Raw genomic sequence first — 21,792 nt, forward strand, 5'->3', positions numbered from 1 at the left:
GTTTGACGGAAGTTGCAAGAAATACGCTAGCTTACTTGACGCTGAGCTGCCAACTTCAGTATGGTCAGCTAACCGAGGCATGAGGTCTACTGACTGCCTGTTTTTTTCCCGGCTACGTTGAACAGTGAAAACATAGGGTCGACTTTGAAGGTTTGATCAGGGTTTTTTGTTTCATTTTAATTCCAGTCATTTAAAACGGAAACAGCAGCCGCGGAACTCTTCTTCTTCTTCTTCTTCTTCTCCTTCTCATTCTTCTTCTTCTGTCTCTTTCACCTTCTCGGCCAGCGTCCTGTGAGCACTGCTAGCTATGGTATGATTGTGTTTAACCATCGTCGAGGGAAGTTATAATTGGCGTTATTATGGCCTAATGGCGACAATACCGCTGTGTCTGTCTCTATTTACCGCCCGCATGCTGTTATTTCGATAGCCGTTTGAGCTGTGGAGGAACCGCTACATTTCTGGGCGGAAATAACCAGATCTAAAGACCCCCCCCCCCCCCCACCCCAAAAAAAGGGCAAAAAGATGTCCTTTTTCAATTTTCGGAAGATTTTCAAGCTAGGGCCTGACAAGAAGAAGAAGCAGTACGAGCATGTGCACAGAGACGTGAACCCGGAGGAGATTTGGGAGATCATAGGGGAACTTGGAGATGGAGCATTTGGGAAAGTCTACAAGGTAATATACATATGTTTATTACGTCCCTTCTGGGGTTTTCGAACCTATGTTCTTCATGTATTCGGTTCTTATGTGGCCCCTGTTGTTGCATGGCGGTTACAGTATATGATATTTAAATGACAGCAGTGACAGTTTAATTGAAGCCTTGTACATCAGGCTATTAAAGCTCCAGTAATTGAGTTAGTCCCCCAAATGCATGTTATGTCACTGAAGTCCTACCGCATACTCCATTTCATCATCAAACATAATTTTGGTCTGTGTGTTTTGGTTGTCCCTACTCTAAGTGTGAGGGGCATTTCCCATTTTGGTCACATTTCCAGAATATGACTTTGCCCTGTCAATGATTTGCAGCTTGCCTTAATGAAGGTGTGGTGAAATCCCACAGAATAAACATGGATCATAAATGCCAGACTGGGTTGTCTGGAGTTCCTTGGAGAGAGATCAGGGCATTCATAATTAGATAAGGAATCCTGGAAACAGGTGCCTTCAAAAGTTTAAAGTAGTGTTGCAGAATTTGGTGAAAAAAAGAGTCTTACTGTGGTTATTGAGCACAGTATTACAACGTAATAAATGATATTATGAGTCTTTTTGCCTGCTTACCAAGAAAAATGCTCACAAATTACCTGCAATCTTTAAATGTGTGTTTCTAAACTTAAACGTGGAAACTTAAAGTAGCTCAGGTGTTGGTGGACTACCTTCAGACGAAGCTTCATACCTCTCCTGACATTCTTATAGTTTTATAGTTTTCTGGATCATTATTATGTTATTTAATCACATTACTGGGAAACCATTTAGCCTAGCAAGCCTAATATAGCTGTTTTAAAGTATGTCAATTAAAGAAAACAGTCTGCCCTGAGTTATTTATTTGGTTTTGACTCATGGAAAATTAGATGTACGGTTAAAAAAAAGTCCCCCAACCTACTGCATCTTTTAACTAGAGGTGTTTTTAACCAAATCACATACATTCAGGCTCTTCTACCTGATGTCCTCTGAATATTCCTTCATGTACAGCCACTGAGCCTCCCTGAAACTGACTGAAGCCACCCTGGGAAGCCCCCACTTCACACTTTGGAAAACCTCTGAACCAGCTTTCCTTTTTTTTTCTCTCTCTCTCTTTTTTTTTTTTTTAAATAGAAAACCAAACAGTTGTGCAGGACTGTTTAAAAATAACAATGTTTTTTCTAAATTATTTTAAATAGAAACAGATTCCTTATTCAAACAGAAAGCATTGCCTGCAACATTTTTGGTGCACCGTACAAAATAAGTGGGGTTTTGTTGTTGTTGTCGTTGTATTTTTAGTGGTTATATAATTGCACAAGCTGACATCACCATTGCGGTTAATCGTGCAGCACCTAGAGTCGTTAGAGGCTTTGTCTCCCATCCATCTGATGGCCTCATCAGGTCATACAGACAGAACACGTATTTCATTAGTCATTTCACAGTCTTTTGATGGCTGCCTCATTTAGGTGGGGCGACTGCCAGCAAAGCGTGAACAGCTGTTTCAAAGAGTTTTAACCTAACGTAGCATGATGGGACTGTACAGTACCGCTTGATTACTGCAGAGGCATGTTATGAGATGCAGTGCATGGGACAAAACACACAAAGCACAAGCTGCCATAAAGACGTGCTGATACAGCCTGCCGCTAACAGATAGATTGAGTCAGATGACTTCAAATATGACAGACAGACTAGTTAGACAGAGGATGGCTAATATGAAGGGAAAGACAGGGTGTGTGTCAGGTTAGAACTGTGTAAACATAGCATCTGACACACTCCCTTCCTTTTTATTTTTCCTGTCCTCCCTGACGTGTTAATAGTAAAAAACATTTCATCCAAACTGGCATTAAAATTGCCCTCCTCTACGCATTCGACAGAAGTTGTGGTGGTTTTTTTTTGTGTTTGTGAGGTTTCTGATGGGTGAAATGAATCGAATTAGGTCCTTTTTTTTACTCTAATAGCTGTAAATAACTTCAGCGTAATGTCTGATGTCATAGCAAGCGTTTCAAAGTGGCTAAAAAGAAAGCAGCAAGGGGAGAAGAAGAAAAGCAGGAAGTGCGCTTCACAGCTTTTGTAAGAGTTGGTCCAAAGATGATTATACATGAAATTCTTTTGACTGGTTCCGGGGCCTTCTCTACAGCCATTTTATTTTTCAAAATAAAACAACCTGCAATCATTCAAAATATATCATGGAGACATGATCCTTTTAATATTGTTTCATATGCCAGAAAGTGCTCCTCTGTTTATTGCTCTTCCCCTAAAATAGCTTTGCCTTCAATGAAGTGCTGATGGATGTCTGTCCATAACAGCTTGCACCTCTTATCTTACCCTGGATCTTGAATCCTGTATTGAACAACATACAGTTCTGCCAGTCTTTCTCTTTACGCTCCAAATGACACAGTTTAAATATATAGAACACACTCCATGATTTCCTGTTGTTGTCATTGATGATTTCAGGCACAGAACAAGCAAAATGGGACCCTGGCTGCCGCCAAGGTGATTGACACAAAGACAGAGGATGAATTGGAAGACTACATGGTAGAGATAGACATTCTGGCTTCCTGCAACCATCATCACATCGTTAAATTGCTGGACGCCTTCTATTTTGAAGGAAAACTTTGGGTAAGTAGATTATGACAAAGCAGTTGTTTCTTGCGTGTGTGTGTGTGTGTGTGTGTGTGTGTGTGTGTGTGTGTGTGTGTGTGTGTGTGTGTGTGTGTGTGTGTGTGTGTGTTGAGTTAAAGCCAAGGCGATGCAGGCAGTCAACCAGTCATGCCTGGACACTGGACACACAAAGCCATTGCTGGCAACTATTTGTTTCTGATTCGAGTAATGGATAATGGCAGTGCATTTTTTTCCCACCCACATTTGAGGAGTCAAAAAAAATGAAACAAATGAGGAAATCAGTTTGTACTTCAGATTTGCAATGATAAAACATATGAACTGCAGTGTCATTTTAGGTGTGGGATTATGTCAACAAGTGGAGCGGATTGCGTTCGTGACATAGTTGAATGTAGTTTTATCGGTCCCGTATCACCTCTTTGTTTGTGGTATATACACTAATCTTTATAAATGCTTGTTGAGCTTTTATTTACTTTGCCAAGGGCAGAATTTACCATATTATGCAGCAGGTGCACAGGTTGGTTCATAAGTGTAGTGTCAGTTGCTGTTTTTTAAGTTGACTTCTGTTTGCTGGACTGACACATACTATATATGATACTGGGCTTTGGGTTAATTTAGGCGTGTTGCACTATGACTAGTTTATGTTATAGAGAGCCAGAAGTTGTTTCTATAACTGATGCACTCCTGTTAGTTTCCACCAGATCTTGTGTTTGAGAATTTTGTGAATTTAAGCAGACTTTGTCACAAGAAATAGGTGGATATATAACATGTATATAATTAAGTAAGAATTTAGTCACGCAGCACAGATAGCTTTAATTCTAACTGGTTCATAAAAATTTGCTATAGACAAAAGAGTTAAAAATATTACTGTTGTACATTTTTTAACATTTGGATGAATTGTGCTTAATAGCATTTTACTTTCAAAGCTTTTTTTGCACTCACAGTATGAAACATCTAGTTTTCTTCCACTTAGGTGAAACTTTATTTTCGCTTGACCTGATTTAATCTCTGGCTGCTGGCTGCATCGCTGTGTGTGCGTGTTCGTGCGTGTGCGTGCGTGTGTGTGTGTGTGTGTGTGTGTGTGAAGCTCACACTGAACTTCTGACACATAAATTCAAATAATACTACATCTTCTGCATCCATGCATGAATCATTGAAGAATCTTAGTTCATCCCTGAATTGGTTCCCCGCCTCTGTATTACATGAGGTCCACTCATTAGTGGTAGTCCAACATAATGCTAGTTAATGAGTTTTTGTTGTCAGAGCCAGAGTACTCGGGTCTTATCTTTAAATCAATATAAACCTATGTATACATATAGCTAAATGGATATATATTTTAACAGAATAGCCTCAATTGTGATTGAATTTTGAGAGACCAAAATATATATTTTTTTTTTATAATAAGGATCCATCTTAGATAGTGCATCTGCTTACTTCATTGCAGTTATCAAGCTTTGTTAGGGCTGAGCCTAAAGTTAAGTTACAGCACGGTTTTGAATATGTCGTCAGTCATGCTCGTGCTGTGTGCCCAGTAAGAGGCCCCTAAGCAATTTGGTCTTGGCAGGTGGTGTCATGTGACCATCCCTTGTGTACTGCCCACGTCTACGGGAAGATAATGGAGTGGTTTCGGAGGCTGGAGAAAGTGCCTGTGAATAATTCAGGGCTGCATGCAGGTTGTCCCTCAGGCCCCGTCTTTAAGCGGCATGATGAATGCATAATTGCCGCTGCTGTGCATGTGATGAGTTAATGTGCAAAATGTTTATTTTTCCACAAATGATCCATAAAAAAAAAAACGACAGAAATGTATCATCTAATATTGAACCTGATGATCAGCAACGTTTAGTGTATTCATACTTGAACACCTGTGAAAATTACACGCTCCTTGACTACACGCCAAGTTCTCACGGCACAATAAAGCATCATGCAGAACAGGAACAACCACTGGTCCCTCCCTCTTTATTTCAGTCTCTGAATGGAGGGCAGTGCCTTGTTTTACCTTTGCTTGATGATTTTTTTTTTTTTATGTTTTGTTTTTTGTTTGTTTATCATCCGAAACCGATGAAGTAATGTTTGGGCATATTACATCACTTACTACAACAGAGGTCAGACAGCACTCACATTACACCAAACAATATAAGGTGTACTGTGCACAGACCGTATACTACGCAGGATGTCTGCTACTCTGCTAAACTGTTTATAGCTCTTGTCAGGCTTGTCAATGGTTAATTGAAACAGCCACTTTTGAAATTTACAAGGAGTAATCCAACTTTTATATGTAATGACCACTAAACGTAAGGAGAGAGAAGTTATTGTTTTGGATGGATGGATAGATAGATAGATACTTTTTTGATCCCAGAGGGAAATTCAGTACCAGAGGCAGCACCAATAAAACACAGCACACATTCCACAAATACTGTGGCAATACTTAAACTAAATAATAATAAATACATCCATGAACAAGTGTATAATACTGGCTGCAGAATGATGCTGAGGCTGTTTTTATGTAACATATTTCAATGAAAATGCCTGCAATAAACGCACATGGTTTTTTATTATTTCAGACACTTTATGCATGTAGATGTTGTGACTGAAGGTTGCCAAGTTTTCACCTCACTTGTTTTTTTTCATCATTTCCACCACTACACTTCCCCTATGATAAATTGTATGTTTTAGGAGAGTAAGCGTAAGGATGTCGAAGATGTTCATGACATGAATGACACTGTGTATGACTGCATCTGGAGTTTAACCTATTAAAAGTTGAGAAAATGTCAAATAAATAAATAAAAAATAAAAATTTACCTGAGCTCAAAGTGACTTGTAGTGTCATCGGGGTCACCAGACAGAAACATCAACAGAGAGTTGTAGTTGTCAGCTGTGGAGAGAGACTAACAGAGGCTTGGTCACCCTGATGAAGGCCACAAGCTTAAATGCATCGGGCTTATAAATTTGTTCGATACACTACAAGTGTTGCTGACGCTTTTTAATGTCTTCAAGAATCTAGGAGCAGTGATGTTTTTTTTAAATATTTTTTCTCCAAAAAAAAATCGATAATCAAAATCGTTGGAAATCAGTTTCCTCACGCTCAACTCATCCATTAATTGTTAGTTTGGAAATCAAACTGTTAGATTTGACTTGGCTAAAAGAGGAAGTCATTTTTCATCAGAATGTGTGATGAAAACAATAACGAAATACAAAGACGGAGCACAGATGAGTGTCTTGACAGAGTCAGGGTACTGACGTCTTTCCTAAACAGCCCTTTGTGGCCATCATACTTGGTCAATTAGATCCACATTTTAAAGAAATATATGCTGTGAGAGTTGTTGAAATCGTGGATCCCTTACATCGAAACCTTCTTACTGTTCCACTTTTCTTGTTGTCGTTTCAGATTCTGATCGAGTTCTGTGCAGGTGGTGCAGTGGATGCCATCATGCTGGGTGAGTCCCTGCTATTACCGAAGCAAATTAAAAAAACAAAAAAATCCCACTAACGTTTGGGAGGTTTTTCTTTGCTTCATCCTCAAGTGCCAGCTCTTTTCATTTCATCCAGAAGCCTCTGTGGGATTTTTTTTTCTCCCTCTCCCTGCCGGTAGACTATTCCAAGTGTGTAATTATTGTAGCTCAGATTTCAAGGAGTGGCTGGTCCACTCTAATGTCTGTTTCTCTTATTTTGAAGCTTGAAGAACCCATTTTTATACTTCTTTGTATGTGTGACTGACGTAGAGCACAGATTGGCTCCACTGCTGAATGTTGTTGGGTGCTGATCCGCAGTGTGACTCACCTATAACAAATATCTCCCAACATACTTTTCCAGTCATACATGCTGAGTTTGGCAAGGGTGGAGTTTTGTCCCTCAGTTGCTATGGGATACCAGCAGGCCATCACTTTTAATGTTGTACAACTCTTGTTTTTGTGAAAGTGTGCCAGGACCTAATGATCCAGAATAAAATATGACCTGTGAATTTCACTTGTTTATCTACAGAACTGGAGCGGCCCCTGACGGAGCCACAGATCCGTGTGGTGTGTAAACAGACTTTGGAGGCCTTGTGTTACCTCCATGAGAACAAGGTCATCCACAGAGACTTGAAAGCTGGGAACATTCTCCTCTCCTTGGATGGGGAAGTGAAACTTGGTAATAAAAGAAAAGAAGAAAAAAGCTATTAATGTTGGCTGCTACATCTTAATGTTTCTCTAAATGTTGAAGGATTATTCAGCTTAGAAAAATGACTCCTGTTCCAGCTAAGCACACGTTGGGATCCTCTGTAGAATACTTACACAGAACAAAAGCTGATTCATTGTTGATTTCTCTCTTAGCCAGTGTCCTTGGTGGCCACTAAGAACCTTCCTGCAGGGCCAACACTAATAGGCTTAAAAAGCTAATTAGAAAATTTTGGATCCCTGTGCCCTCAGTGCTGTAGTAACCAGCTGAGCTATGTGACTTTGGGGACAGCACTCAGCAAGTGCATAGCAGACTGTTTACATACGATAATATTAGAATGAGCCATTCATATCGTTGGTGGCACAAAAAAGTTAAAACAAATTGTTTTTCTTTAACTCTCACTTACATTCTGGAGGTGCGTTGAATTGGTTACATAATCTCCCAGAAGTGTTGGTGTAGCATCCATAGCCGCTGGTGATTCATGTTCTGTAGGCAGAGGGGTCATGGCGGATGCTGGCAAACAATAATTATCAAGCATACTCAAGGGGGCTTAATGATAGCTCTCTTTCCCTCTAATGGGTACGGACTGTAAGAGACATGAGAGCAGACTGAAGTAATAGCTCAGGTAACTGCTGCGAGCCACGATGGCCTCCTAAGAGCTTTATGAAATGAACAGCGAGGCTTTTATGTCCACTTACGAGTGTCACATTTGAAAAATGGAGCATTTAGTTAAGGATGATGTGAACGATTGCTTGTCAGTAGAAGTGTGCCTTATGTTGTTTTGCATCATAATAGTCAACATAGAAGATGTCATCACGCAGCTTTAGCTGGGTCGCAATTAAAAAAAACTTATTTGGTTTCTACTTTTCAGCTGACTTTGGGGTGTCGGCTAAAAATACCAAAACGTTACAGAGAAGAGATTCTTTCATCGGCACTCCATACTGGTGAGTCATGCAGCCAGGATACAAGAGGGTATTCAACGCTTTTTCCTCTGATAATTGTCATAGCATGTCCAACGGCGAGGGGGTGACCGTTTTTCAAAGCGGTATCACAAAAGCTGCCATTTCATTCAGCAAGTTAAAAGAGTGTCAGATGACCTCAGTGTGAAATGGTGAATAGGCTTGCTCAATAGCTTTCAAATTCCAGGCAGATATGCACACACATTCAGTGTTAATGTCATTTCCTGTTGTAAAAATAAGAACCAGATCAAAGAACAGTCTTGGACCCACACCTTCATTTGCTCTCCAAATGTTTAATAGTTGTTTCAAATCTATTTTCTTCTCACGGCGCAGGATGGCCCCTGAGGTGGTTATGTGCGAAACATCCAAGGACCGTCCATACGACTACAAGGCTGACATCTGGTCCCTCGGGGTCACCCTTATAGAGCTGGCGCAGATTGAGCCGCCCAACCACGAGATGAATCCCATGAGAGTGCTGCTGAAAATAGCCAAGTCCGAGCCGCCCACCCTAATGCATCCCTCACGCTGGTGAGATTGTGCTGTGGTGTTGACTAGCGAGGTGGCACTGGAATGTTTTGTGATTAGTGATAAGGATATGTTGGGTATGAGAACGCTCTGCAAATCAATCCTGCTAAACTGAGCAGGCACAGGGGAAAAGTTATTTATACGTTTTGTTGCGTGATACCTGACTTTGGAGCATAAATGATTCTGTTTGTTCTTCTATAAACTTAAAGGTCACCGGAATTCAGTGACTTTCTGCGGAAAGCACTTGATAAGAATGTGGACAATAGGTGGGGTCCAGTACAGCTTCTACAGGTAAGCTGCTTCACCCCAGTCATCCACTGTAGTGTACAAACACTATCAGTTCACTATCAGTCCACCAGGCTTTAATAAGTCTTGCATTTGATCTAGAATGTGTATTTTTGGTCTTAAATAGGACTTTTTACAGGTATTTAAAATGTACAGAATTAGGAAGTTAATTATCTGTTACGATAGCTTCTCTGCATCAGGTTAAATGTGTGGGAATGGCCCTAGTTCCTAGTTTCTCCCAACGGTTAATACAGAAATAAATTAACCAAGTCACAAAATTTTCCACCCTGTTGAATTTGATGGAGAACACCCATATAAGAAATTGCAAGCCTAGCAGATTTAACATTTTTGCTGTGACAAAGATCTCATATTTTCTGAAAACCTAAAGTCCAGTGGCTACACTATTATTTCAGTAATTCAGATGTATATTACATTAACATTGCATGTCTTCTGCTGCTGTATTGGATCAGATGATGCAGGAAACTTTATAAACCTTATTTAACAACAACTTCTCGGTCATGTTGTATTTGATTTCTCTTTGTGTCTCCGTTCGTCCTGGCAGCATCCTTTTGTAAGCAGCGTAACTGACAGCAAACCTCTGCGAGAGCTCATAGCGGAGGCTAAAGCTGAAGTCACTGAGGAGATTGAGGATAGCAAAGAGGAGGAAGAGGAGGAAGAGCCTGAGACACCTCTGGTATGTGGTTTTAATGGTGTGTGTGTATGCACATGTCCATATATATACATGCATGTATGTACATACATAGACACACATGTATATATGTTGTTAGCATGTTTATTATATATATGTGTATATGTATATATCACAATACCACTGAAAAAGTGTTTAGTTGCCTAAATTGGGGGGTGAACAAGTTGCAGAAAAGACTGTCTATAAGTTGATACCACAAGTTTGAGAAGGTCCAAAAAAAGTAGATGCACCTAGTTAATTCTGTGTCAAGTTTTTGTTTTACCGTCAAATAAAATGATGTAGAATTGTTCCACATTCTTATGATGATATTTGATGGTATTATCTCTCTGTTTCGGCCTGTTGACTCAGGCCGTTCCTGGACACAAGCGAGCACCATCCGATGTCAGTGTTGCCAGCTCAGAGGATGATAAAGTTCCGCCAACTCCTTCCGCGCTGGAATCTGTTACAGAAAAGATGGAGGCTGAGCCGGCTGAGGATAGAACCAGTGATAAGCTCTCTGATGAAGGACTCGGAACTAGTGAGATCGACAAGACTGAGGAGGAGAAGCTCAATGAGGTGTCTGATGCCAGTAATGAAGACTTGGCCTCAGGGCTGGTCGAGTCCATCAAGGAGGCTGAACTAGAAGATGTCCCAGCTGAAGAGGTTTCCACTGAGCCTGTGGTATCACAACAGGAAGAGTCTTTAGATGAAGTGGATACACACAAACCTGTGTCAGAAGGGGAACAGAAGGAAGAGGAGGTGACCAAAGAAGAAGAAAAAGAAGCAGGTGAAGAAGCTGAAGACTCAAGTCAGCAGCCTGCTGAATCCATAGAATCAGAAGAGCAATTTGAAACTATAACTAAAGAACCAGAAGCTGCATCAGAGGAAACACAGGTGGAACAAGAGAACAAGCAACCAGAGGAAGAGGAGGAGGAGGAGGAGGGGCTTCAACAAACAGTGACAGAGAACAGAATATCAGACATGGTTAATGGCACAGATGTAAATAAGGATATTGAGTCATGCCCGGAATCAAATATAACCGATACAAATGTAGACGTAGATACAGAAGCAGAGTTGAGTGTGGATGAGTGCTCTGCTGAGGCTCTGGTTGAGAAGGAGAAGGAGGAAAGTCAGGCAAGCAAGGCGATAGAAGAAAAGCCTGAGGAGAAGGCTTCAGAGGAGGCTGAGCAGCCCGAACAAGAGAATCAGGTCAAAGAGGAGGTTGAGGCACAGGCACCAGCTGAAACAACAAATGAAGGGTGTGATGAAATCAGAGACACATCTAAGGACTTGGAACAAGTGGTTCCAATTAAGGCTGTCCATGTAAAGGAAGATGAGGAGACGACTCCTGCTGAAGAGAGCAATGATCACAATGTCTCACAGAGTGAAACAGAAGCTAAGGTGGAGCAGGGAAGCCCGTCTGTGACCAAAAAAGATGTGGAGAAGGACTCAGACTCTGGCTCCAGCTCTGCTGCTGATAGCAACAGCCTTGACCTCAACCTGTCCATCTCCAGTTTCCTGTCCAAGAGCAAAGAAGGGGGCTCGGTGTCAGTTCAGGTAATGAAATCAGTCCCTCATCAACAACTTCTGCTGTCATGTATCAACAATAATCGATCATCTGATCTCCCATAAAACTCCCCCGTTTACTTTTTAGGAGTCAAAACGTCAGAAGAAGACATTGAAGAAGACCCGTAAGTTCATGGTGGATGGCGTGGAGGTCAGTGTGACAACGTCGAAGATAGTGACGGACAATGACACCAAAAACGAGGAGATGAGGTTCCTGAGGTACGTCTCTCTCTCTCTCTCTCTCTCTCTCTCTCTCTCTCTCTCTCTCTCTCTCTCTCTCTCTCTCTCTCTCTTGAATGTGCTCTCTGTACTGTTGCTCTAAATATGGGACATGACCCATTTAACATGCCTGCCTTAAATAGATCAAAACTCCCACAGCTTTTTACAACGGCCAGATAGGTTATCTTCTGTGAGGGGGTTTGCATCATTTTACTCCCATGTTGCCTTTTAAAGACACCAGACCTGCTGCTGTGATTGTTTAAATAAGAACAGTTGGACAGTTTTCTTTTGGGCTCACGACCTTCTGACTGTAATCCAGAGAGCTGACGGGTATCAGTTAAACCCTCACAAATACCACTGCAGAAATATCACGTCATCTATGAAACGTGAATGCTTCTTACCTTGTACTAAATGTGATACGATTTGCATATGAGAAAAGAATAGATGATCAACCTTTTTTTTTTTTTTGTGAGGGGAAAGTCCTAACTGCTGGTGTGGTTTCCTCAGGCGGCAAGAGTTACGAGAGCTGCGCCTCCTCCAGAAAGAGGAGCAGAGGGCTCAGCAGCAGCTCAGCAACAAGCTGCAGCAGCAGAGAGAGCATATCTTCCGCCGCTTTGAACAGGAAACTACAGTGAGTCAGTCTGTTCACACCACAGCCGGGTGTTGTTTTATGTGGCTTTCTCCTAGGAAACAAGCTGCTTCACCCCATAGTTGAACCAATGGTTGAGTTTTGTGCTTCTCCTGTCTCTATCCTTTGTCTTTTACACATTGAGCATTTCTTCTGTTAAAACACAAATTGTTTTACCATTGATTGGAAACTTTAAACAGTCCCATAAAATGGCATTATACATGTTCTCAGTTTTAATCCAGTGTCCCCGTGTTAGTTCTTCATTTATCTCCTAATACATGGCAAATTTAAGTTAAAAAAATGTTATTTTTACACCCAAATGACTGTCTCTCCCGGTAAAAACATTCAAACATTTGACTTGTCCTGCACTGACATGTGCTCTCTGATTTTCTTGTCCGAAGATACCTTTTCACCGTAGACTTGCATTGTGGAAGAAGCAGCTGATAAACTATCGACGAATTGTTTTGAGCGACATAAAATTTGTTCCAGTGCAGTCATGAAACGCATTTGGAAAGTCTGAAGGGGCTCGCGGATGATCAATCCCATTCCAGTTAAGGGCGGGAGTTCCCATATTGTTGCTTCATAACTACCTACAGTTTCAGCTGTGAAAAACAGTGGATATATTATTAAGACTAAATGCAAAATTACTGTTTGGTCTGATAACATTTAGAACACAGGATTATTTAATTCATCAATATTTATTGGCTGAAAGTAAACCAGAAATGACCATTTTTGCTGATGTAAGTCTCCATCACGCAGAAGTCACTGTGTACATTCAGTGCTCTTGGCTAAAGTAAATGCCAGTCAAAATCGACGACAAATCCCTCACTCACTTCCATTTTGTACAGGTTACACTTAAAAATATGGACACTGATAGTGCTCCTACTTCTGTGGAAGGTGTTGATCATATGATGTAACATTACATGTGATGACATATGTAATATAAATAGCTACGTCGTGGTGATGTTGGATGGCTCTATCTGTGCAGGCTAAGAAGCGTCAATATGACCAGGAAGTCGAAAACCTCGAGAAGAAGCAGAAGCAGACCATCGAGCGTTTGGAGCAGGATCACACCAGCCGGCTGAGAGACGAAGCCAAACGCATCAAAGCAGATCAAGACAAGGAGCTCTCAAAGTTCCAAAACATGCTGAAGAACAGGAAGAAAGAGGTACGACAAGTCCAGTGTAACGGCATGCTGCCAAGCTGCTCTCTTACTCCTCAATGCTGTTCGCTGCATGTTTCTATATCCATTATTCATCTGCCTGGAGGCTTATTGCCTCCAAAGCAACACTGTGCTACTTAATAAAAGTTCAATCTGAGGCTGAGCTAAAACGTCATTGGGATGGTTTGCTAGCTGTATAATTGGTCTTCATAAGTCTTTTCTGGCTCTTTGTCAGCGTCGTTATGCTTTGTCCATGTTGTGCTTGTTTTATTTCATGCTGCTTTTTTCATTGCAATCATGCTAATTGACATTGCATTTTGCATTTATGGCTCCTCGTTGGTTTCGCCTCTCGCTATTTGTTCTCTGGGCTGCTTGGAGGTTTTTTCTGTGTTATCCAGAGTTCTATTTGATTGCAGGATGGCTTCAAGTATTTGCTTCCGCATACAGCAGTGCTTTTAGTTGTTGTTGTTTAGCTGCAAAATTGTATTATTATACTGTTGCCTACTGATAAAATGCATATATTGTAATACTTTTGTTTTTTGCAATGTTGTGTCCTTTATTCCCTGTGTTGTGTATTTAACTAACCATGTCCTCTGTATGAGTGTGTGAGGTGGCTTTGGTGAATATTTGAAGATTTTTCCAAGTGGTGTTGGGCTCGTTTGGGGAAAAATTAAAGTAACTGAGTAACTCAGATGGAATCATTTCAAATGTAAACATTAACAAACGCCTTATATTGGATATAATCAGTCAATGTGGCCTTCAGACTGGGATCTTGTGAGTCTACAAGTCACGACTGAGATCACGGTTGCCAGATGATTCCAGCTCAGTTAGTCTGCTTCTTCATTTTAACAGGCTAAATAATAACTGGATTGACGTTGGACATAAAGTGGGGCTGTTAATCTTCTTCTATGCCCGATTCAAATCTTTCTTCTGACAAACTACTCATGACGTCATTCCAACTGACAATCCCGGTGGGCTCTGAGCAGCTACTAATCACCAGACTGCCGAGTTCAGCAGGCCGTGGGAAGTTAGCATGCTAACGTTTAATCAGGTGATGGCTCGGTGAGGTATCTCTCCCCTCAAACTCAGCTGTGCATGTCATCTATTCTCTTGGGCCAACTTTATCAGATTTCTGGAATGTTCAACACCAACCACTCTCTGCACACACGCACGCACGCACACACGCTCTAGGCCAAACAGGAAGTCGGACAGTCCCCCAGACACATGAGAAAAGAGCTCATGAAACGCATAAAGGAGGACCTATCGCTCCTTAAGACTGCTGAGGTAAACCTGCTGCGCTAACGCATTACACTTTCTCTCCTCTTCTAGCTTCCTCATAACCTAATTCACTCTGTCCTGGTTCTCATAAACAAACAGTCACTGTGTCTGTGATCACTCCCTATTCATGACCTAATGCGGTAATGCAGTATGGCTTAGTTACATTTGTTGCATCAATATATTGAAGTATTCGAATTTGTTTTGTTTTGGTGGGTTAGATAAAGATGAAAAAAAAATCAACTTCTCAGGATTTGTTAATTATCCATCAATAGTTCTAACAATGACTGATATTAATCAGGGGCTGCTCCATATGTTGTTGTTTTTTATTTCTGGTACCGATATATAAATTGTTATTACTAAGCAAAGGAGGGCATTAGCTAATATTCATTTGCAGTAGATGATGCACGCGCTCATGTCAAACAGATAGAATAATGCAAGCAGCGTTTTTGTTTTGTGTTTAAAGAGTCTAGAGGGCGACTAAGTCTTCACTTTGTTATTTTGTTGGTATTTTGTGTTGCATGCCGTTTCCTGGAAGAAAATCTAACAGCGGTATGATAGCTAATCAGGGTGTGTGTGTGTGTGTATGTGTGTGTGTGAGTCTGTGTCCGTGTCTGAGTGTCGGAAGAGAGAGATGAAAGAGACAGACAAACGCGAGTTATGCTCTACTTTTCTTTCCGACCACTGAGTGAGTTTCATTGGTCCTCGTACCTCAGACACCTGGTCCTTGGAAACTTAGGCGTGTTTGTGCTGTCAGAGGACTGCATGCGTCGTTAAAAGAGGACTTTTAGAATAACAGGACACGACAGCAGTTTAGGAATACACCAATAGAACGGTTTAATATCCAGGCAGTGTTCAGATATTAACAATGGTCAAACCCTAATATTAATATCTTAAAACAAAAGGATGTTTCAGTCGTTCTTATATGTGCATATTTGTTGTCTCTCATTCACTTCTGTATTTGGGCTTTGACGGAAAGTGACCTATAAAAAGACATCTAGTTATGTCACAGGGCACCGTCGGGAGGTGAGGGGAGGGGGATTTATGAACCCTCCAGTGTTAGTCGTGTGGGGAACGATGGCTGGATGAACCAGGGAGTGATTGCAGACACATCTCTACTGACACCCGTCTCCAAACCTTGGAGTATGAACTCCAGTCATGGAAAAATACATTTTCTTTCTCTCTCTCTCTTTTTATTTTTTTTCTAACGCCATAAGCCCTTTAGCATGGAATCAGTGTTAACAAAACTACTCTTTTGCAAGCTGGATGGAAGTCAAGTGCTGGAATTCTGAGCAGCTTTCAAGCATGAAAAGACCAGAAAGAACGATAATAACTAATTAATGGGCTTCTTCTAACATTTATCCACAAGTGTGCCGTGCGCCTCAAACTCACCAGTATTCCCAAATAGGGAAAAGGGCCATCTCTTTAGGAAGAATCTGTGTGTGAGTGTATATGTATGGTTGTGTGTGTGAGAGAGAGAGAGAGAGCGTGAGTATGTGTGAGATCCTCTGCCTGCTGTGTTTGTCCCTGATCAGGGCGAGTGCGCTGTGTGCTCTCCTCCGCAGGCAGTGGCCCAGGTTATGATACAGTCTTTTCAGTTGTCCTCATGTGCACTCTTCAACGCTCAGATGCAGGATGTAAGTCCCCCCCCACCCACCCCACCTCCCCCCGCCTCGTTCCTCCATTTTTCTAGCCCATACTTAGATGTGAAAGGACAGAATGTGATGATTCAGTTGAGAAGGATACATGTAAGCATGGGCGATGGTGGTGTTATGTTTTTTTTGAGTGTCGTCATGGCTGTGTTTGTGCAGTGGTTCTCTCCTCCTCTCCTGAACAGTTTTCTCCTCCACCAGTCCACAAACGTTCCGCCTCCACTCTTTATGATATTTTACTTGTATCTCGTTAGACGGAGTCTGAGAGTAAATATGAGAGGTGGTTGTTGATCCTCATCTGTCCGGATCATGTTCGTCTGTGTCCCCTGAGGTCAAAATATAGACTGACAGGATGGATGGAACACATGACATGATATTCTAGCCAGCATCATCAATAACTACAAGTTTTGCTCTCCTAACGCTTAGAATTCTGTGTCACCTCTCTTTGATTAGTAGAAGAAGCACTTCACCTAAAGTTTGTCACCATCTTTTTTTTACAAATTATGCATAAGGCTAGAAAAGAAACTCGATGTTATGAGGAGTTGTGCATAATTCAGGCTGGACTCTGTCACTGTGGATGTTGTCTTTCATAAAACTGTGAATCTGAATCTCTACGGAACCTCTAACCTTTCTCTCTTGCTCTCTTCACCTCCATTGTGGATCGTTGCCATCCATGATCTCTGATTCCAGTCGATGCTGTGACATCTAGTGCTCTGTGGTCTTGTTCTGAACTTGAAGTGGATGGCTTGAGAAAGATTAGATAATTCATTTTTTTTGCTACGTAAAAATAGATGTCTCCTTTTTTTGCTTTCTTCTCTCTTGGCTGTCCCTTTATGGCTCCCTCTACTGGCTGTTCCTCATTGCTCTTCCTCCTCCTCCTCAGGAGCAGGAGTTCCTCCAGAAGCAGCAGCAAGAGCTGGACGGCGCTCTGAAGAAAATCATTCAGCAGCACAAACTGGAGATCGCCACTATCGAGAGGGACTGCCTCAACCACAAGCAGCAGCTGATGAGAGGTGGGAGATGGAGGGATGGAGAATGTCCTTCACTGCAGAGTCACTTGTTTTCATCGGTTGAGTTGAAGCACGCCTCTGCGGTGCATTCATGTGACGGTGTTAAACATCCACCAGAGACTTCTGGGTTTGATGAAAGCAGGAATATCAGCAGACATTTGTTACGAATCTGTGCTGAGAGTGCATGACTGTGCAAGTCAAACTAGGCGTCGGTCAACGTGACACGATGGATTATCTGTCCAGTGGCCGTGTCAGCTGATGCATCCCTTTAATCTGATGCAAACATGACATGATGATCATGATCTTTCACTCATGATTCACAACTTATCGGCGGCGTGTAAATGGCAGTGACCCGCAGACGTGCTCCAGCTCGTCCAACTCTTGTGACTTTTTTGTTTCCTTGACTCGTCACCGGCCAACACGCATGAACACGTCTGCTTATTAAAACTCGCTGACGTTCTGCAGCTCGGGAAGCAGCCATGTGGGAGTTGGAGGAGCGCCACCTGCAGGAGAAGCACCAGCAGCTCAAGCAGCAGCTGAAAGACCAGTACTTCCTGCAGAGGCACCAGCTGCTCAAGAGGCATGAGAAAGTAAGAGCATGAAGAAATACACAAAACCCCGAAAAAAACAAGTTTTCTTTTTAATATTGTGTTCTGTACATCATGATCTACAGCTGTCGTCCTAGCAGGACTCTTAACCAACAAATTTACAAGACTTATTTTAAGTGTGTGGAGTATTTTGACCGGCGCAGCTTTTCTAGATTTTAAGGCTCTCTTTTAGTGACCCTGGAAATTCCCAGACCAATTACATGTGTGTTAGATTACACCACGTGACACTACCCAACCAATCACGTTCCATTCTGGTGGTACTTTGTGAACGAGTTCAAATGCGCAGAGAGAGACGAGATGTAATATCATGTGGTGCTCAAAGGAAACAGGAAGCTGAACCAGCTTTTAATCAGGAATGTGCGTTCATCATGAATTCATAATTTCAAAAGCAGCGTTTCTTATACGTCATGAAACAGTGCCCGTTATGAAAAGTGGCATCTTGTAACGCCACAGTGCTTCTGTGCAATAATTCCCCCTGAAATCTGAGCTGCTGCTCCACTTTTTATATGAACTTTCTTAAAGTAAGCTAAATGTAAGATGCACATTTTTCAAAAGCTTGAAAATGAAAGAACACGTCCTTTAAGTGTTATACTTGTTTGTCTCCAGTTCACACTCACACATCGGCATCATATTCAAAGGTGACATGTAGTCTCGGTAACTCTGACAGTGTGAAATTGTGTGTGTATCGTACAGGAGATGGAGCAGATGCATCGCTACAACCAGCGATTGATCGAGGAGATGAAGAACAAACAGACCCAAGAGAGGGTTCGTCTGCCAAAGATCCAGCGCAGCGAGGCTAAGACTCGCATGGCCATGTTCAAGAAGAGCCTCCGCATCACGGCTACGGCAGCAGTGACACCCGAGCAGGAGAGAGAACGAATAAAACAGGTGCAGTTGCCTCATTTCAGGAAGAGTGACTAAACTTTTCAACATCCTGTTACACTAGCAGAGAGTTGCGGCCATGATCAGCACGGCCAGTCATTTTCAACATCTAAAAATAGATTTTCTTCTGTGACTCCATACACTTCTGTGTGGTCTAGTTTGCTTCTCAGGAAGAGAAGAGGCAGAAGAACGAGAGACTCCACCAACACCAGAAACATGAGAATCAGATGAGAGATCTGCAGCTGCAGTGTGACTCGAACATCAGAGAGCTGCAGCAGCTGCAGGTGAGGCCACACTGTGCACATACACACACACACACACGCACACACACACACGCACGCTTGCACATGAGATGCGTTTAGATAGATTTAAACAGGAAACCCACTTTTGGTGCTTAGCTATCAAGGGACCATCCAAGTGAAATGTTCGGAAAGGAAATAAAAGGACTTTTCTGAACTCAAAACCGCGAAAGAAGGAGGAACAGGAGTTAATCCCAGCGCAGATAAAGTCCCTGTAAGTGGAGATATTAATCCCATTGTCTTTCAGAATGAGAAATGCCACCTTCTGATTGAACACGAGACCCAGAAGCTGAAGGAGCTGGATGAGGAGCACAGCCAGGAGATCAAGGAGTGGAGAGAGAAGCTACGACCCAGGAAAAAGGCCAGATTACCGTCCCTTTATTGATCTGAAGGATTCTCAGTCCTGCTGTGGCCTCTATCTAACTCTTCTGTGTATCTGCTGCCCCCTGCAGGCGTTAGAGGACGAGTTCACACGGAAGCTCCAGGAGCAGGAGGTCTTTTTCAAGATGAGTGGTGAATCCGAATGCCTTAATCCCACCACGCAGAGTAGAGTGTCCAAGTTCTACCCCATCCCAAACCTGCACAACTCTGGCTTATAGCCCCTAGTCGGCCTGCACCATGGAGCATCATTTCTCTGATAAACATGTCTTCACTGCTTTGATTCCACCTTTAGTGAGCGAGACGTGCCTACACACCGTTCCCTTTTTTCTCAGCTTGTTGGGAAATGTCCGACGGACAGTATGCACTTTTTTGGCGCATGTTCCAGTTAAAAATCTGCAGCAGGCGCCGTGCTTGTGGAAGCAGCGCCTGCTCCAGGAGGAATTCTCTCTAGTGCCTCATATGTTCCTTTGAGTTGTTGCATTTAGGCACTTCCATGTGTTTGCTGTGAATACGGTGCCCCCCCTGAATGTTTTGCACTTAAGTACTTGGATATGATTACCACCCATTTATCAGCCGTTGTCGAGAGATTATTTTTTAATAATTTCATCAAACGGTGATGAAGCCAACCGTACGGTTTGTCATGCTGCATGTGAGGTGGGGCTGGTTCGGGTGGGATGTGCTGTGCTAAAGGCTTCGTTCTGGCTGTGTAGTCCCGTGTGCCCTGTGTGTTGTCATGAAAAACAGCAGCATGATGGGATCATAAGGCTGCGATCAAAAAGCAAGTGGAATGTACTGTGTTGTGATTCATGCGCTGAGTAATATGTTACGTGTCTAGCTCGAACACTTAAATGTGTACCACAAGGGTTTTTGCAGTAAAATGAACAAAAATGTATTCTTTTAGTACATGATTCCATGGCATTGCTGTACTCTTAAAGCACTCCCCTGCATTTAGTTAAATACCGAGGTGACCGTTACTTCCTGGAGGGAAGGGTTGCAAAATTCAGGGAATATTTAGAGTTGGGGAATTTTCATGGGAATTAACAGCAGTAGATTATAAATTTTGGGATAATAAATTCTATCTGTTTACACCTTGTCAAAAACAGACATAGATGTGAACCCTTTGTATTCTTAGCAAATGCATGCAAGTATTTGTAATAAACATTTAAAAAAATGTCTTTTTATGACTCCCATCTATTTGTGACCTGATTGGATTCTTTCATTGAACAACAACAAAAATTATTTGCAGTTTGTAGGGGAATTCAGATCAACCCTCCAATATCACCAAAGCGTCGCTTATTAGACGTAATCTTGGGGGTCAAACGCCCTGCAGTAGCGTGCAAGGTGCTAATAAAGTACAGTAAATTACCCTGAAAATGTTAATTCCCGTAGAAAGTTTCCAAGTCTGCAAATGAAGGTGAAATTCGCCAAATTCCCAAGCACTTCTTTGGAAATGAACTGAAAACTTTGCAACCCGACGGAGCAGGATACATCCAGTATATATGAGCGTGTGCTACTTGTATGAACACACAAACCACAGGAATGTAAAGCTGTTGATTTGCACTGTTTGTTTTTTTTGCCACGTGAGCTAAAAGTAAAAATATGCAGTAGTAAACTGTCATGTGTTAGTGGCAGTGACTCACCAAGCCTATTGAAACTCCCAAATTGACTGAACCTTTTTGAATGCCTGCTTTCTTTCTTTCATTCATTCTTTTCTTCTTCTTTTTTGGGGCTTTTTCGACCTTCTTTTATGAGCACAAGCGGCTTCCTGAGGCTGTAATTCCTGATGAGCTGTATGAAAGGTGAAACGCTGCGTCTTTAACTGTGTTGAGTTGTTTCATCATGTCAAATATGTATTAATTACGGATTAGTCGATTTTGTGTATCAACGATGCAAATGATAATTTCTATATGCTGAGTTTTCCTTATGCTGGATTTTTATTTTAGGCTGTACAGTGAATCACACCGTACAGCCAACAGATTTCAAATATTTTTTTTATTTTTATTGAGTTAGAGCAGTTTTGTTTTTGGGTTTTTTTTTTTTGGAAGTGTTGCTAAGTTGTTACTTCACTACTATGAATATTCTCAGTATATGCAGTTTTGATGTCAGATCAAATGTATTGAAAGTGTCTTTGTAAATGGACATATTTGTTGTAAATAAAATATTAACTGTTCATTTGCCATTTGAAGCTCTCTGGATGTTTGAAGATC

General features: G+C 41.8%; 1 protein-coding gene across 4 annotated transcripts; it reads left to right on the plus strand.

Moving 5' to 3' along the window:
* Positions 1-40: 40 nt before the first annotated feature.
* slka (STE20-like kinase a) lies at positions 41-21,755 on the plus strand. 4 transcript variants are annotated; one of them, XM_086181377.1, is made up of 20 exons: positions 41-672; positions 3,127-3,291; positions 6,677-6,725; positions 7,270-7,419; positions 8,318-8,390; positions 8,739-8,933; positions 9,140-9,221; positions 9,778-9,909; positions 10,273-11,460; positions 11,558-11,688; positions 12,196-12,319; positions 13,305-13,484; positions 14,670-14,762; positions 16,319-16,390; positions 17,289-17,418; positions 17,881-18,005; positions 18,717-18,911; positions 19,064-19,189; positions 19,452-19,565; positions 19,657-21,755. In XM_086181377.1, the coding sequence occupies exons 1-20, from the start codon at positions 523-525 to the stop codon at positions 19,801-19,803; spliced, it is 3,621 nt and encodes a 1,206-aa protein (XP_086037503.1). In that variant the 5' UTR covers positions 41-522; the 3' UTR covers positions 19,804-21,755. The 4 variants fall into 4 exon arrangements, with proteins under 4 accessions (XP_086037503.1, XP_086037504.1, XP_086037505.1 ...); XM_086181378.1 differs by lacking the exon at positions 16,319-16,390; XM_086181379.1 differs by lacking the exon at positions 14,670-14,762.
* The last annotated feature ends 37 nt before the right edge of the window (positions 21,756-21,792 follow it).

Source organism: Aulostomus chinensis, chromosome 16, assembly GCF_037954235.1.
Source record: "Aulostomus chinensis isolate RoL2024-O1b breed Wild chromosome 16, RoL_Achi_v1.0, whole genome shotgun sequence".
NCBI classification, from domain to species: Eukaryota; Metazoa; Chordata; class Actinopteri; order Syngnathiformes; family Aulostomidae; genus Aulostomus; species Aulostomus chinensis.

Coding starts and splice junctions, on each gene's coding strand:
- slka (XM_086181377.1), top strand. CDS start 523: ATGTCCTTTTTCAATTTTCGGAAGATTTTCAAGCTAGGGCCTGACAAG. Junction 3,292..6,676: donor ATTTTGAAGGAAAACTTTGG/GTAAGTAGATTA, acceptor TTGTCGTTTCAG/ATTCTGATCGAGTTCTGTGC. Junction 9,222..9,777: donor GTCCAGTACAGCTTCTACAG/GTAAGCTGCTTC, acceptor TCGTCCTGGCAG/CATCCTTTTGTAAGCAGCGT.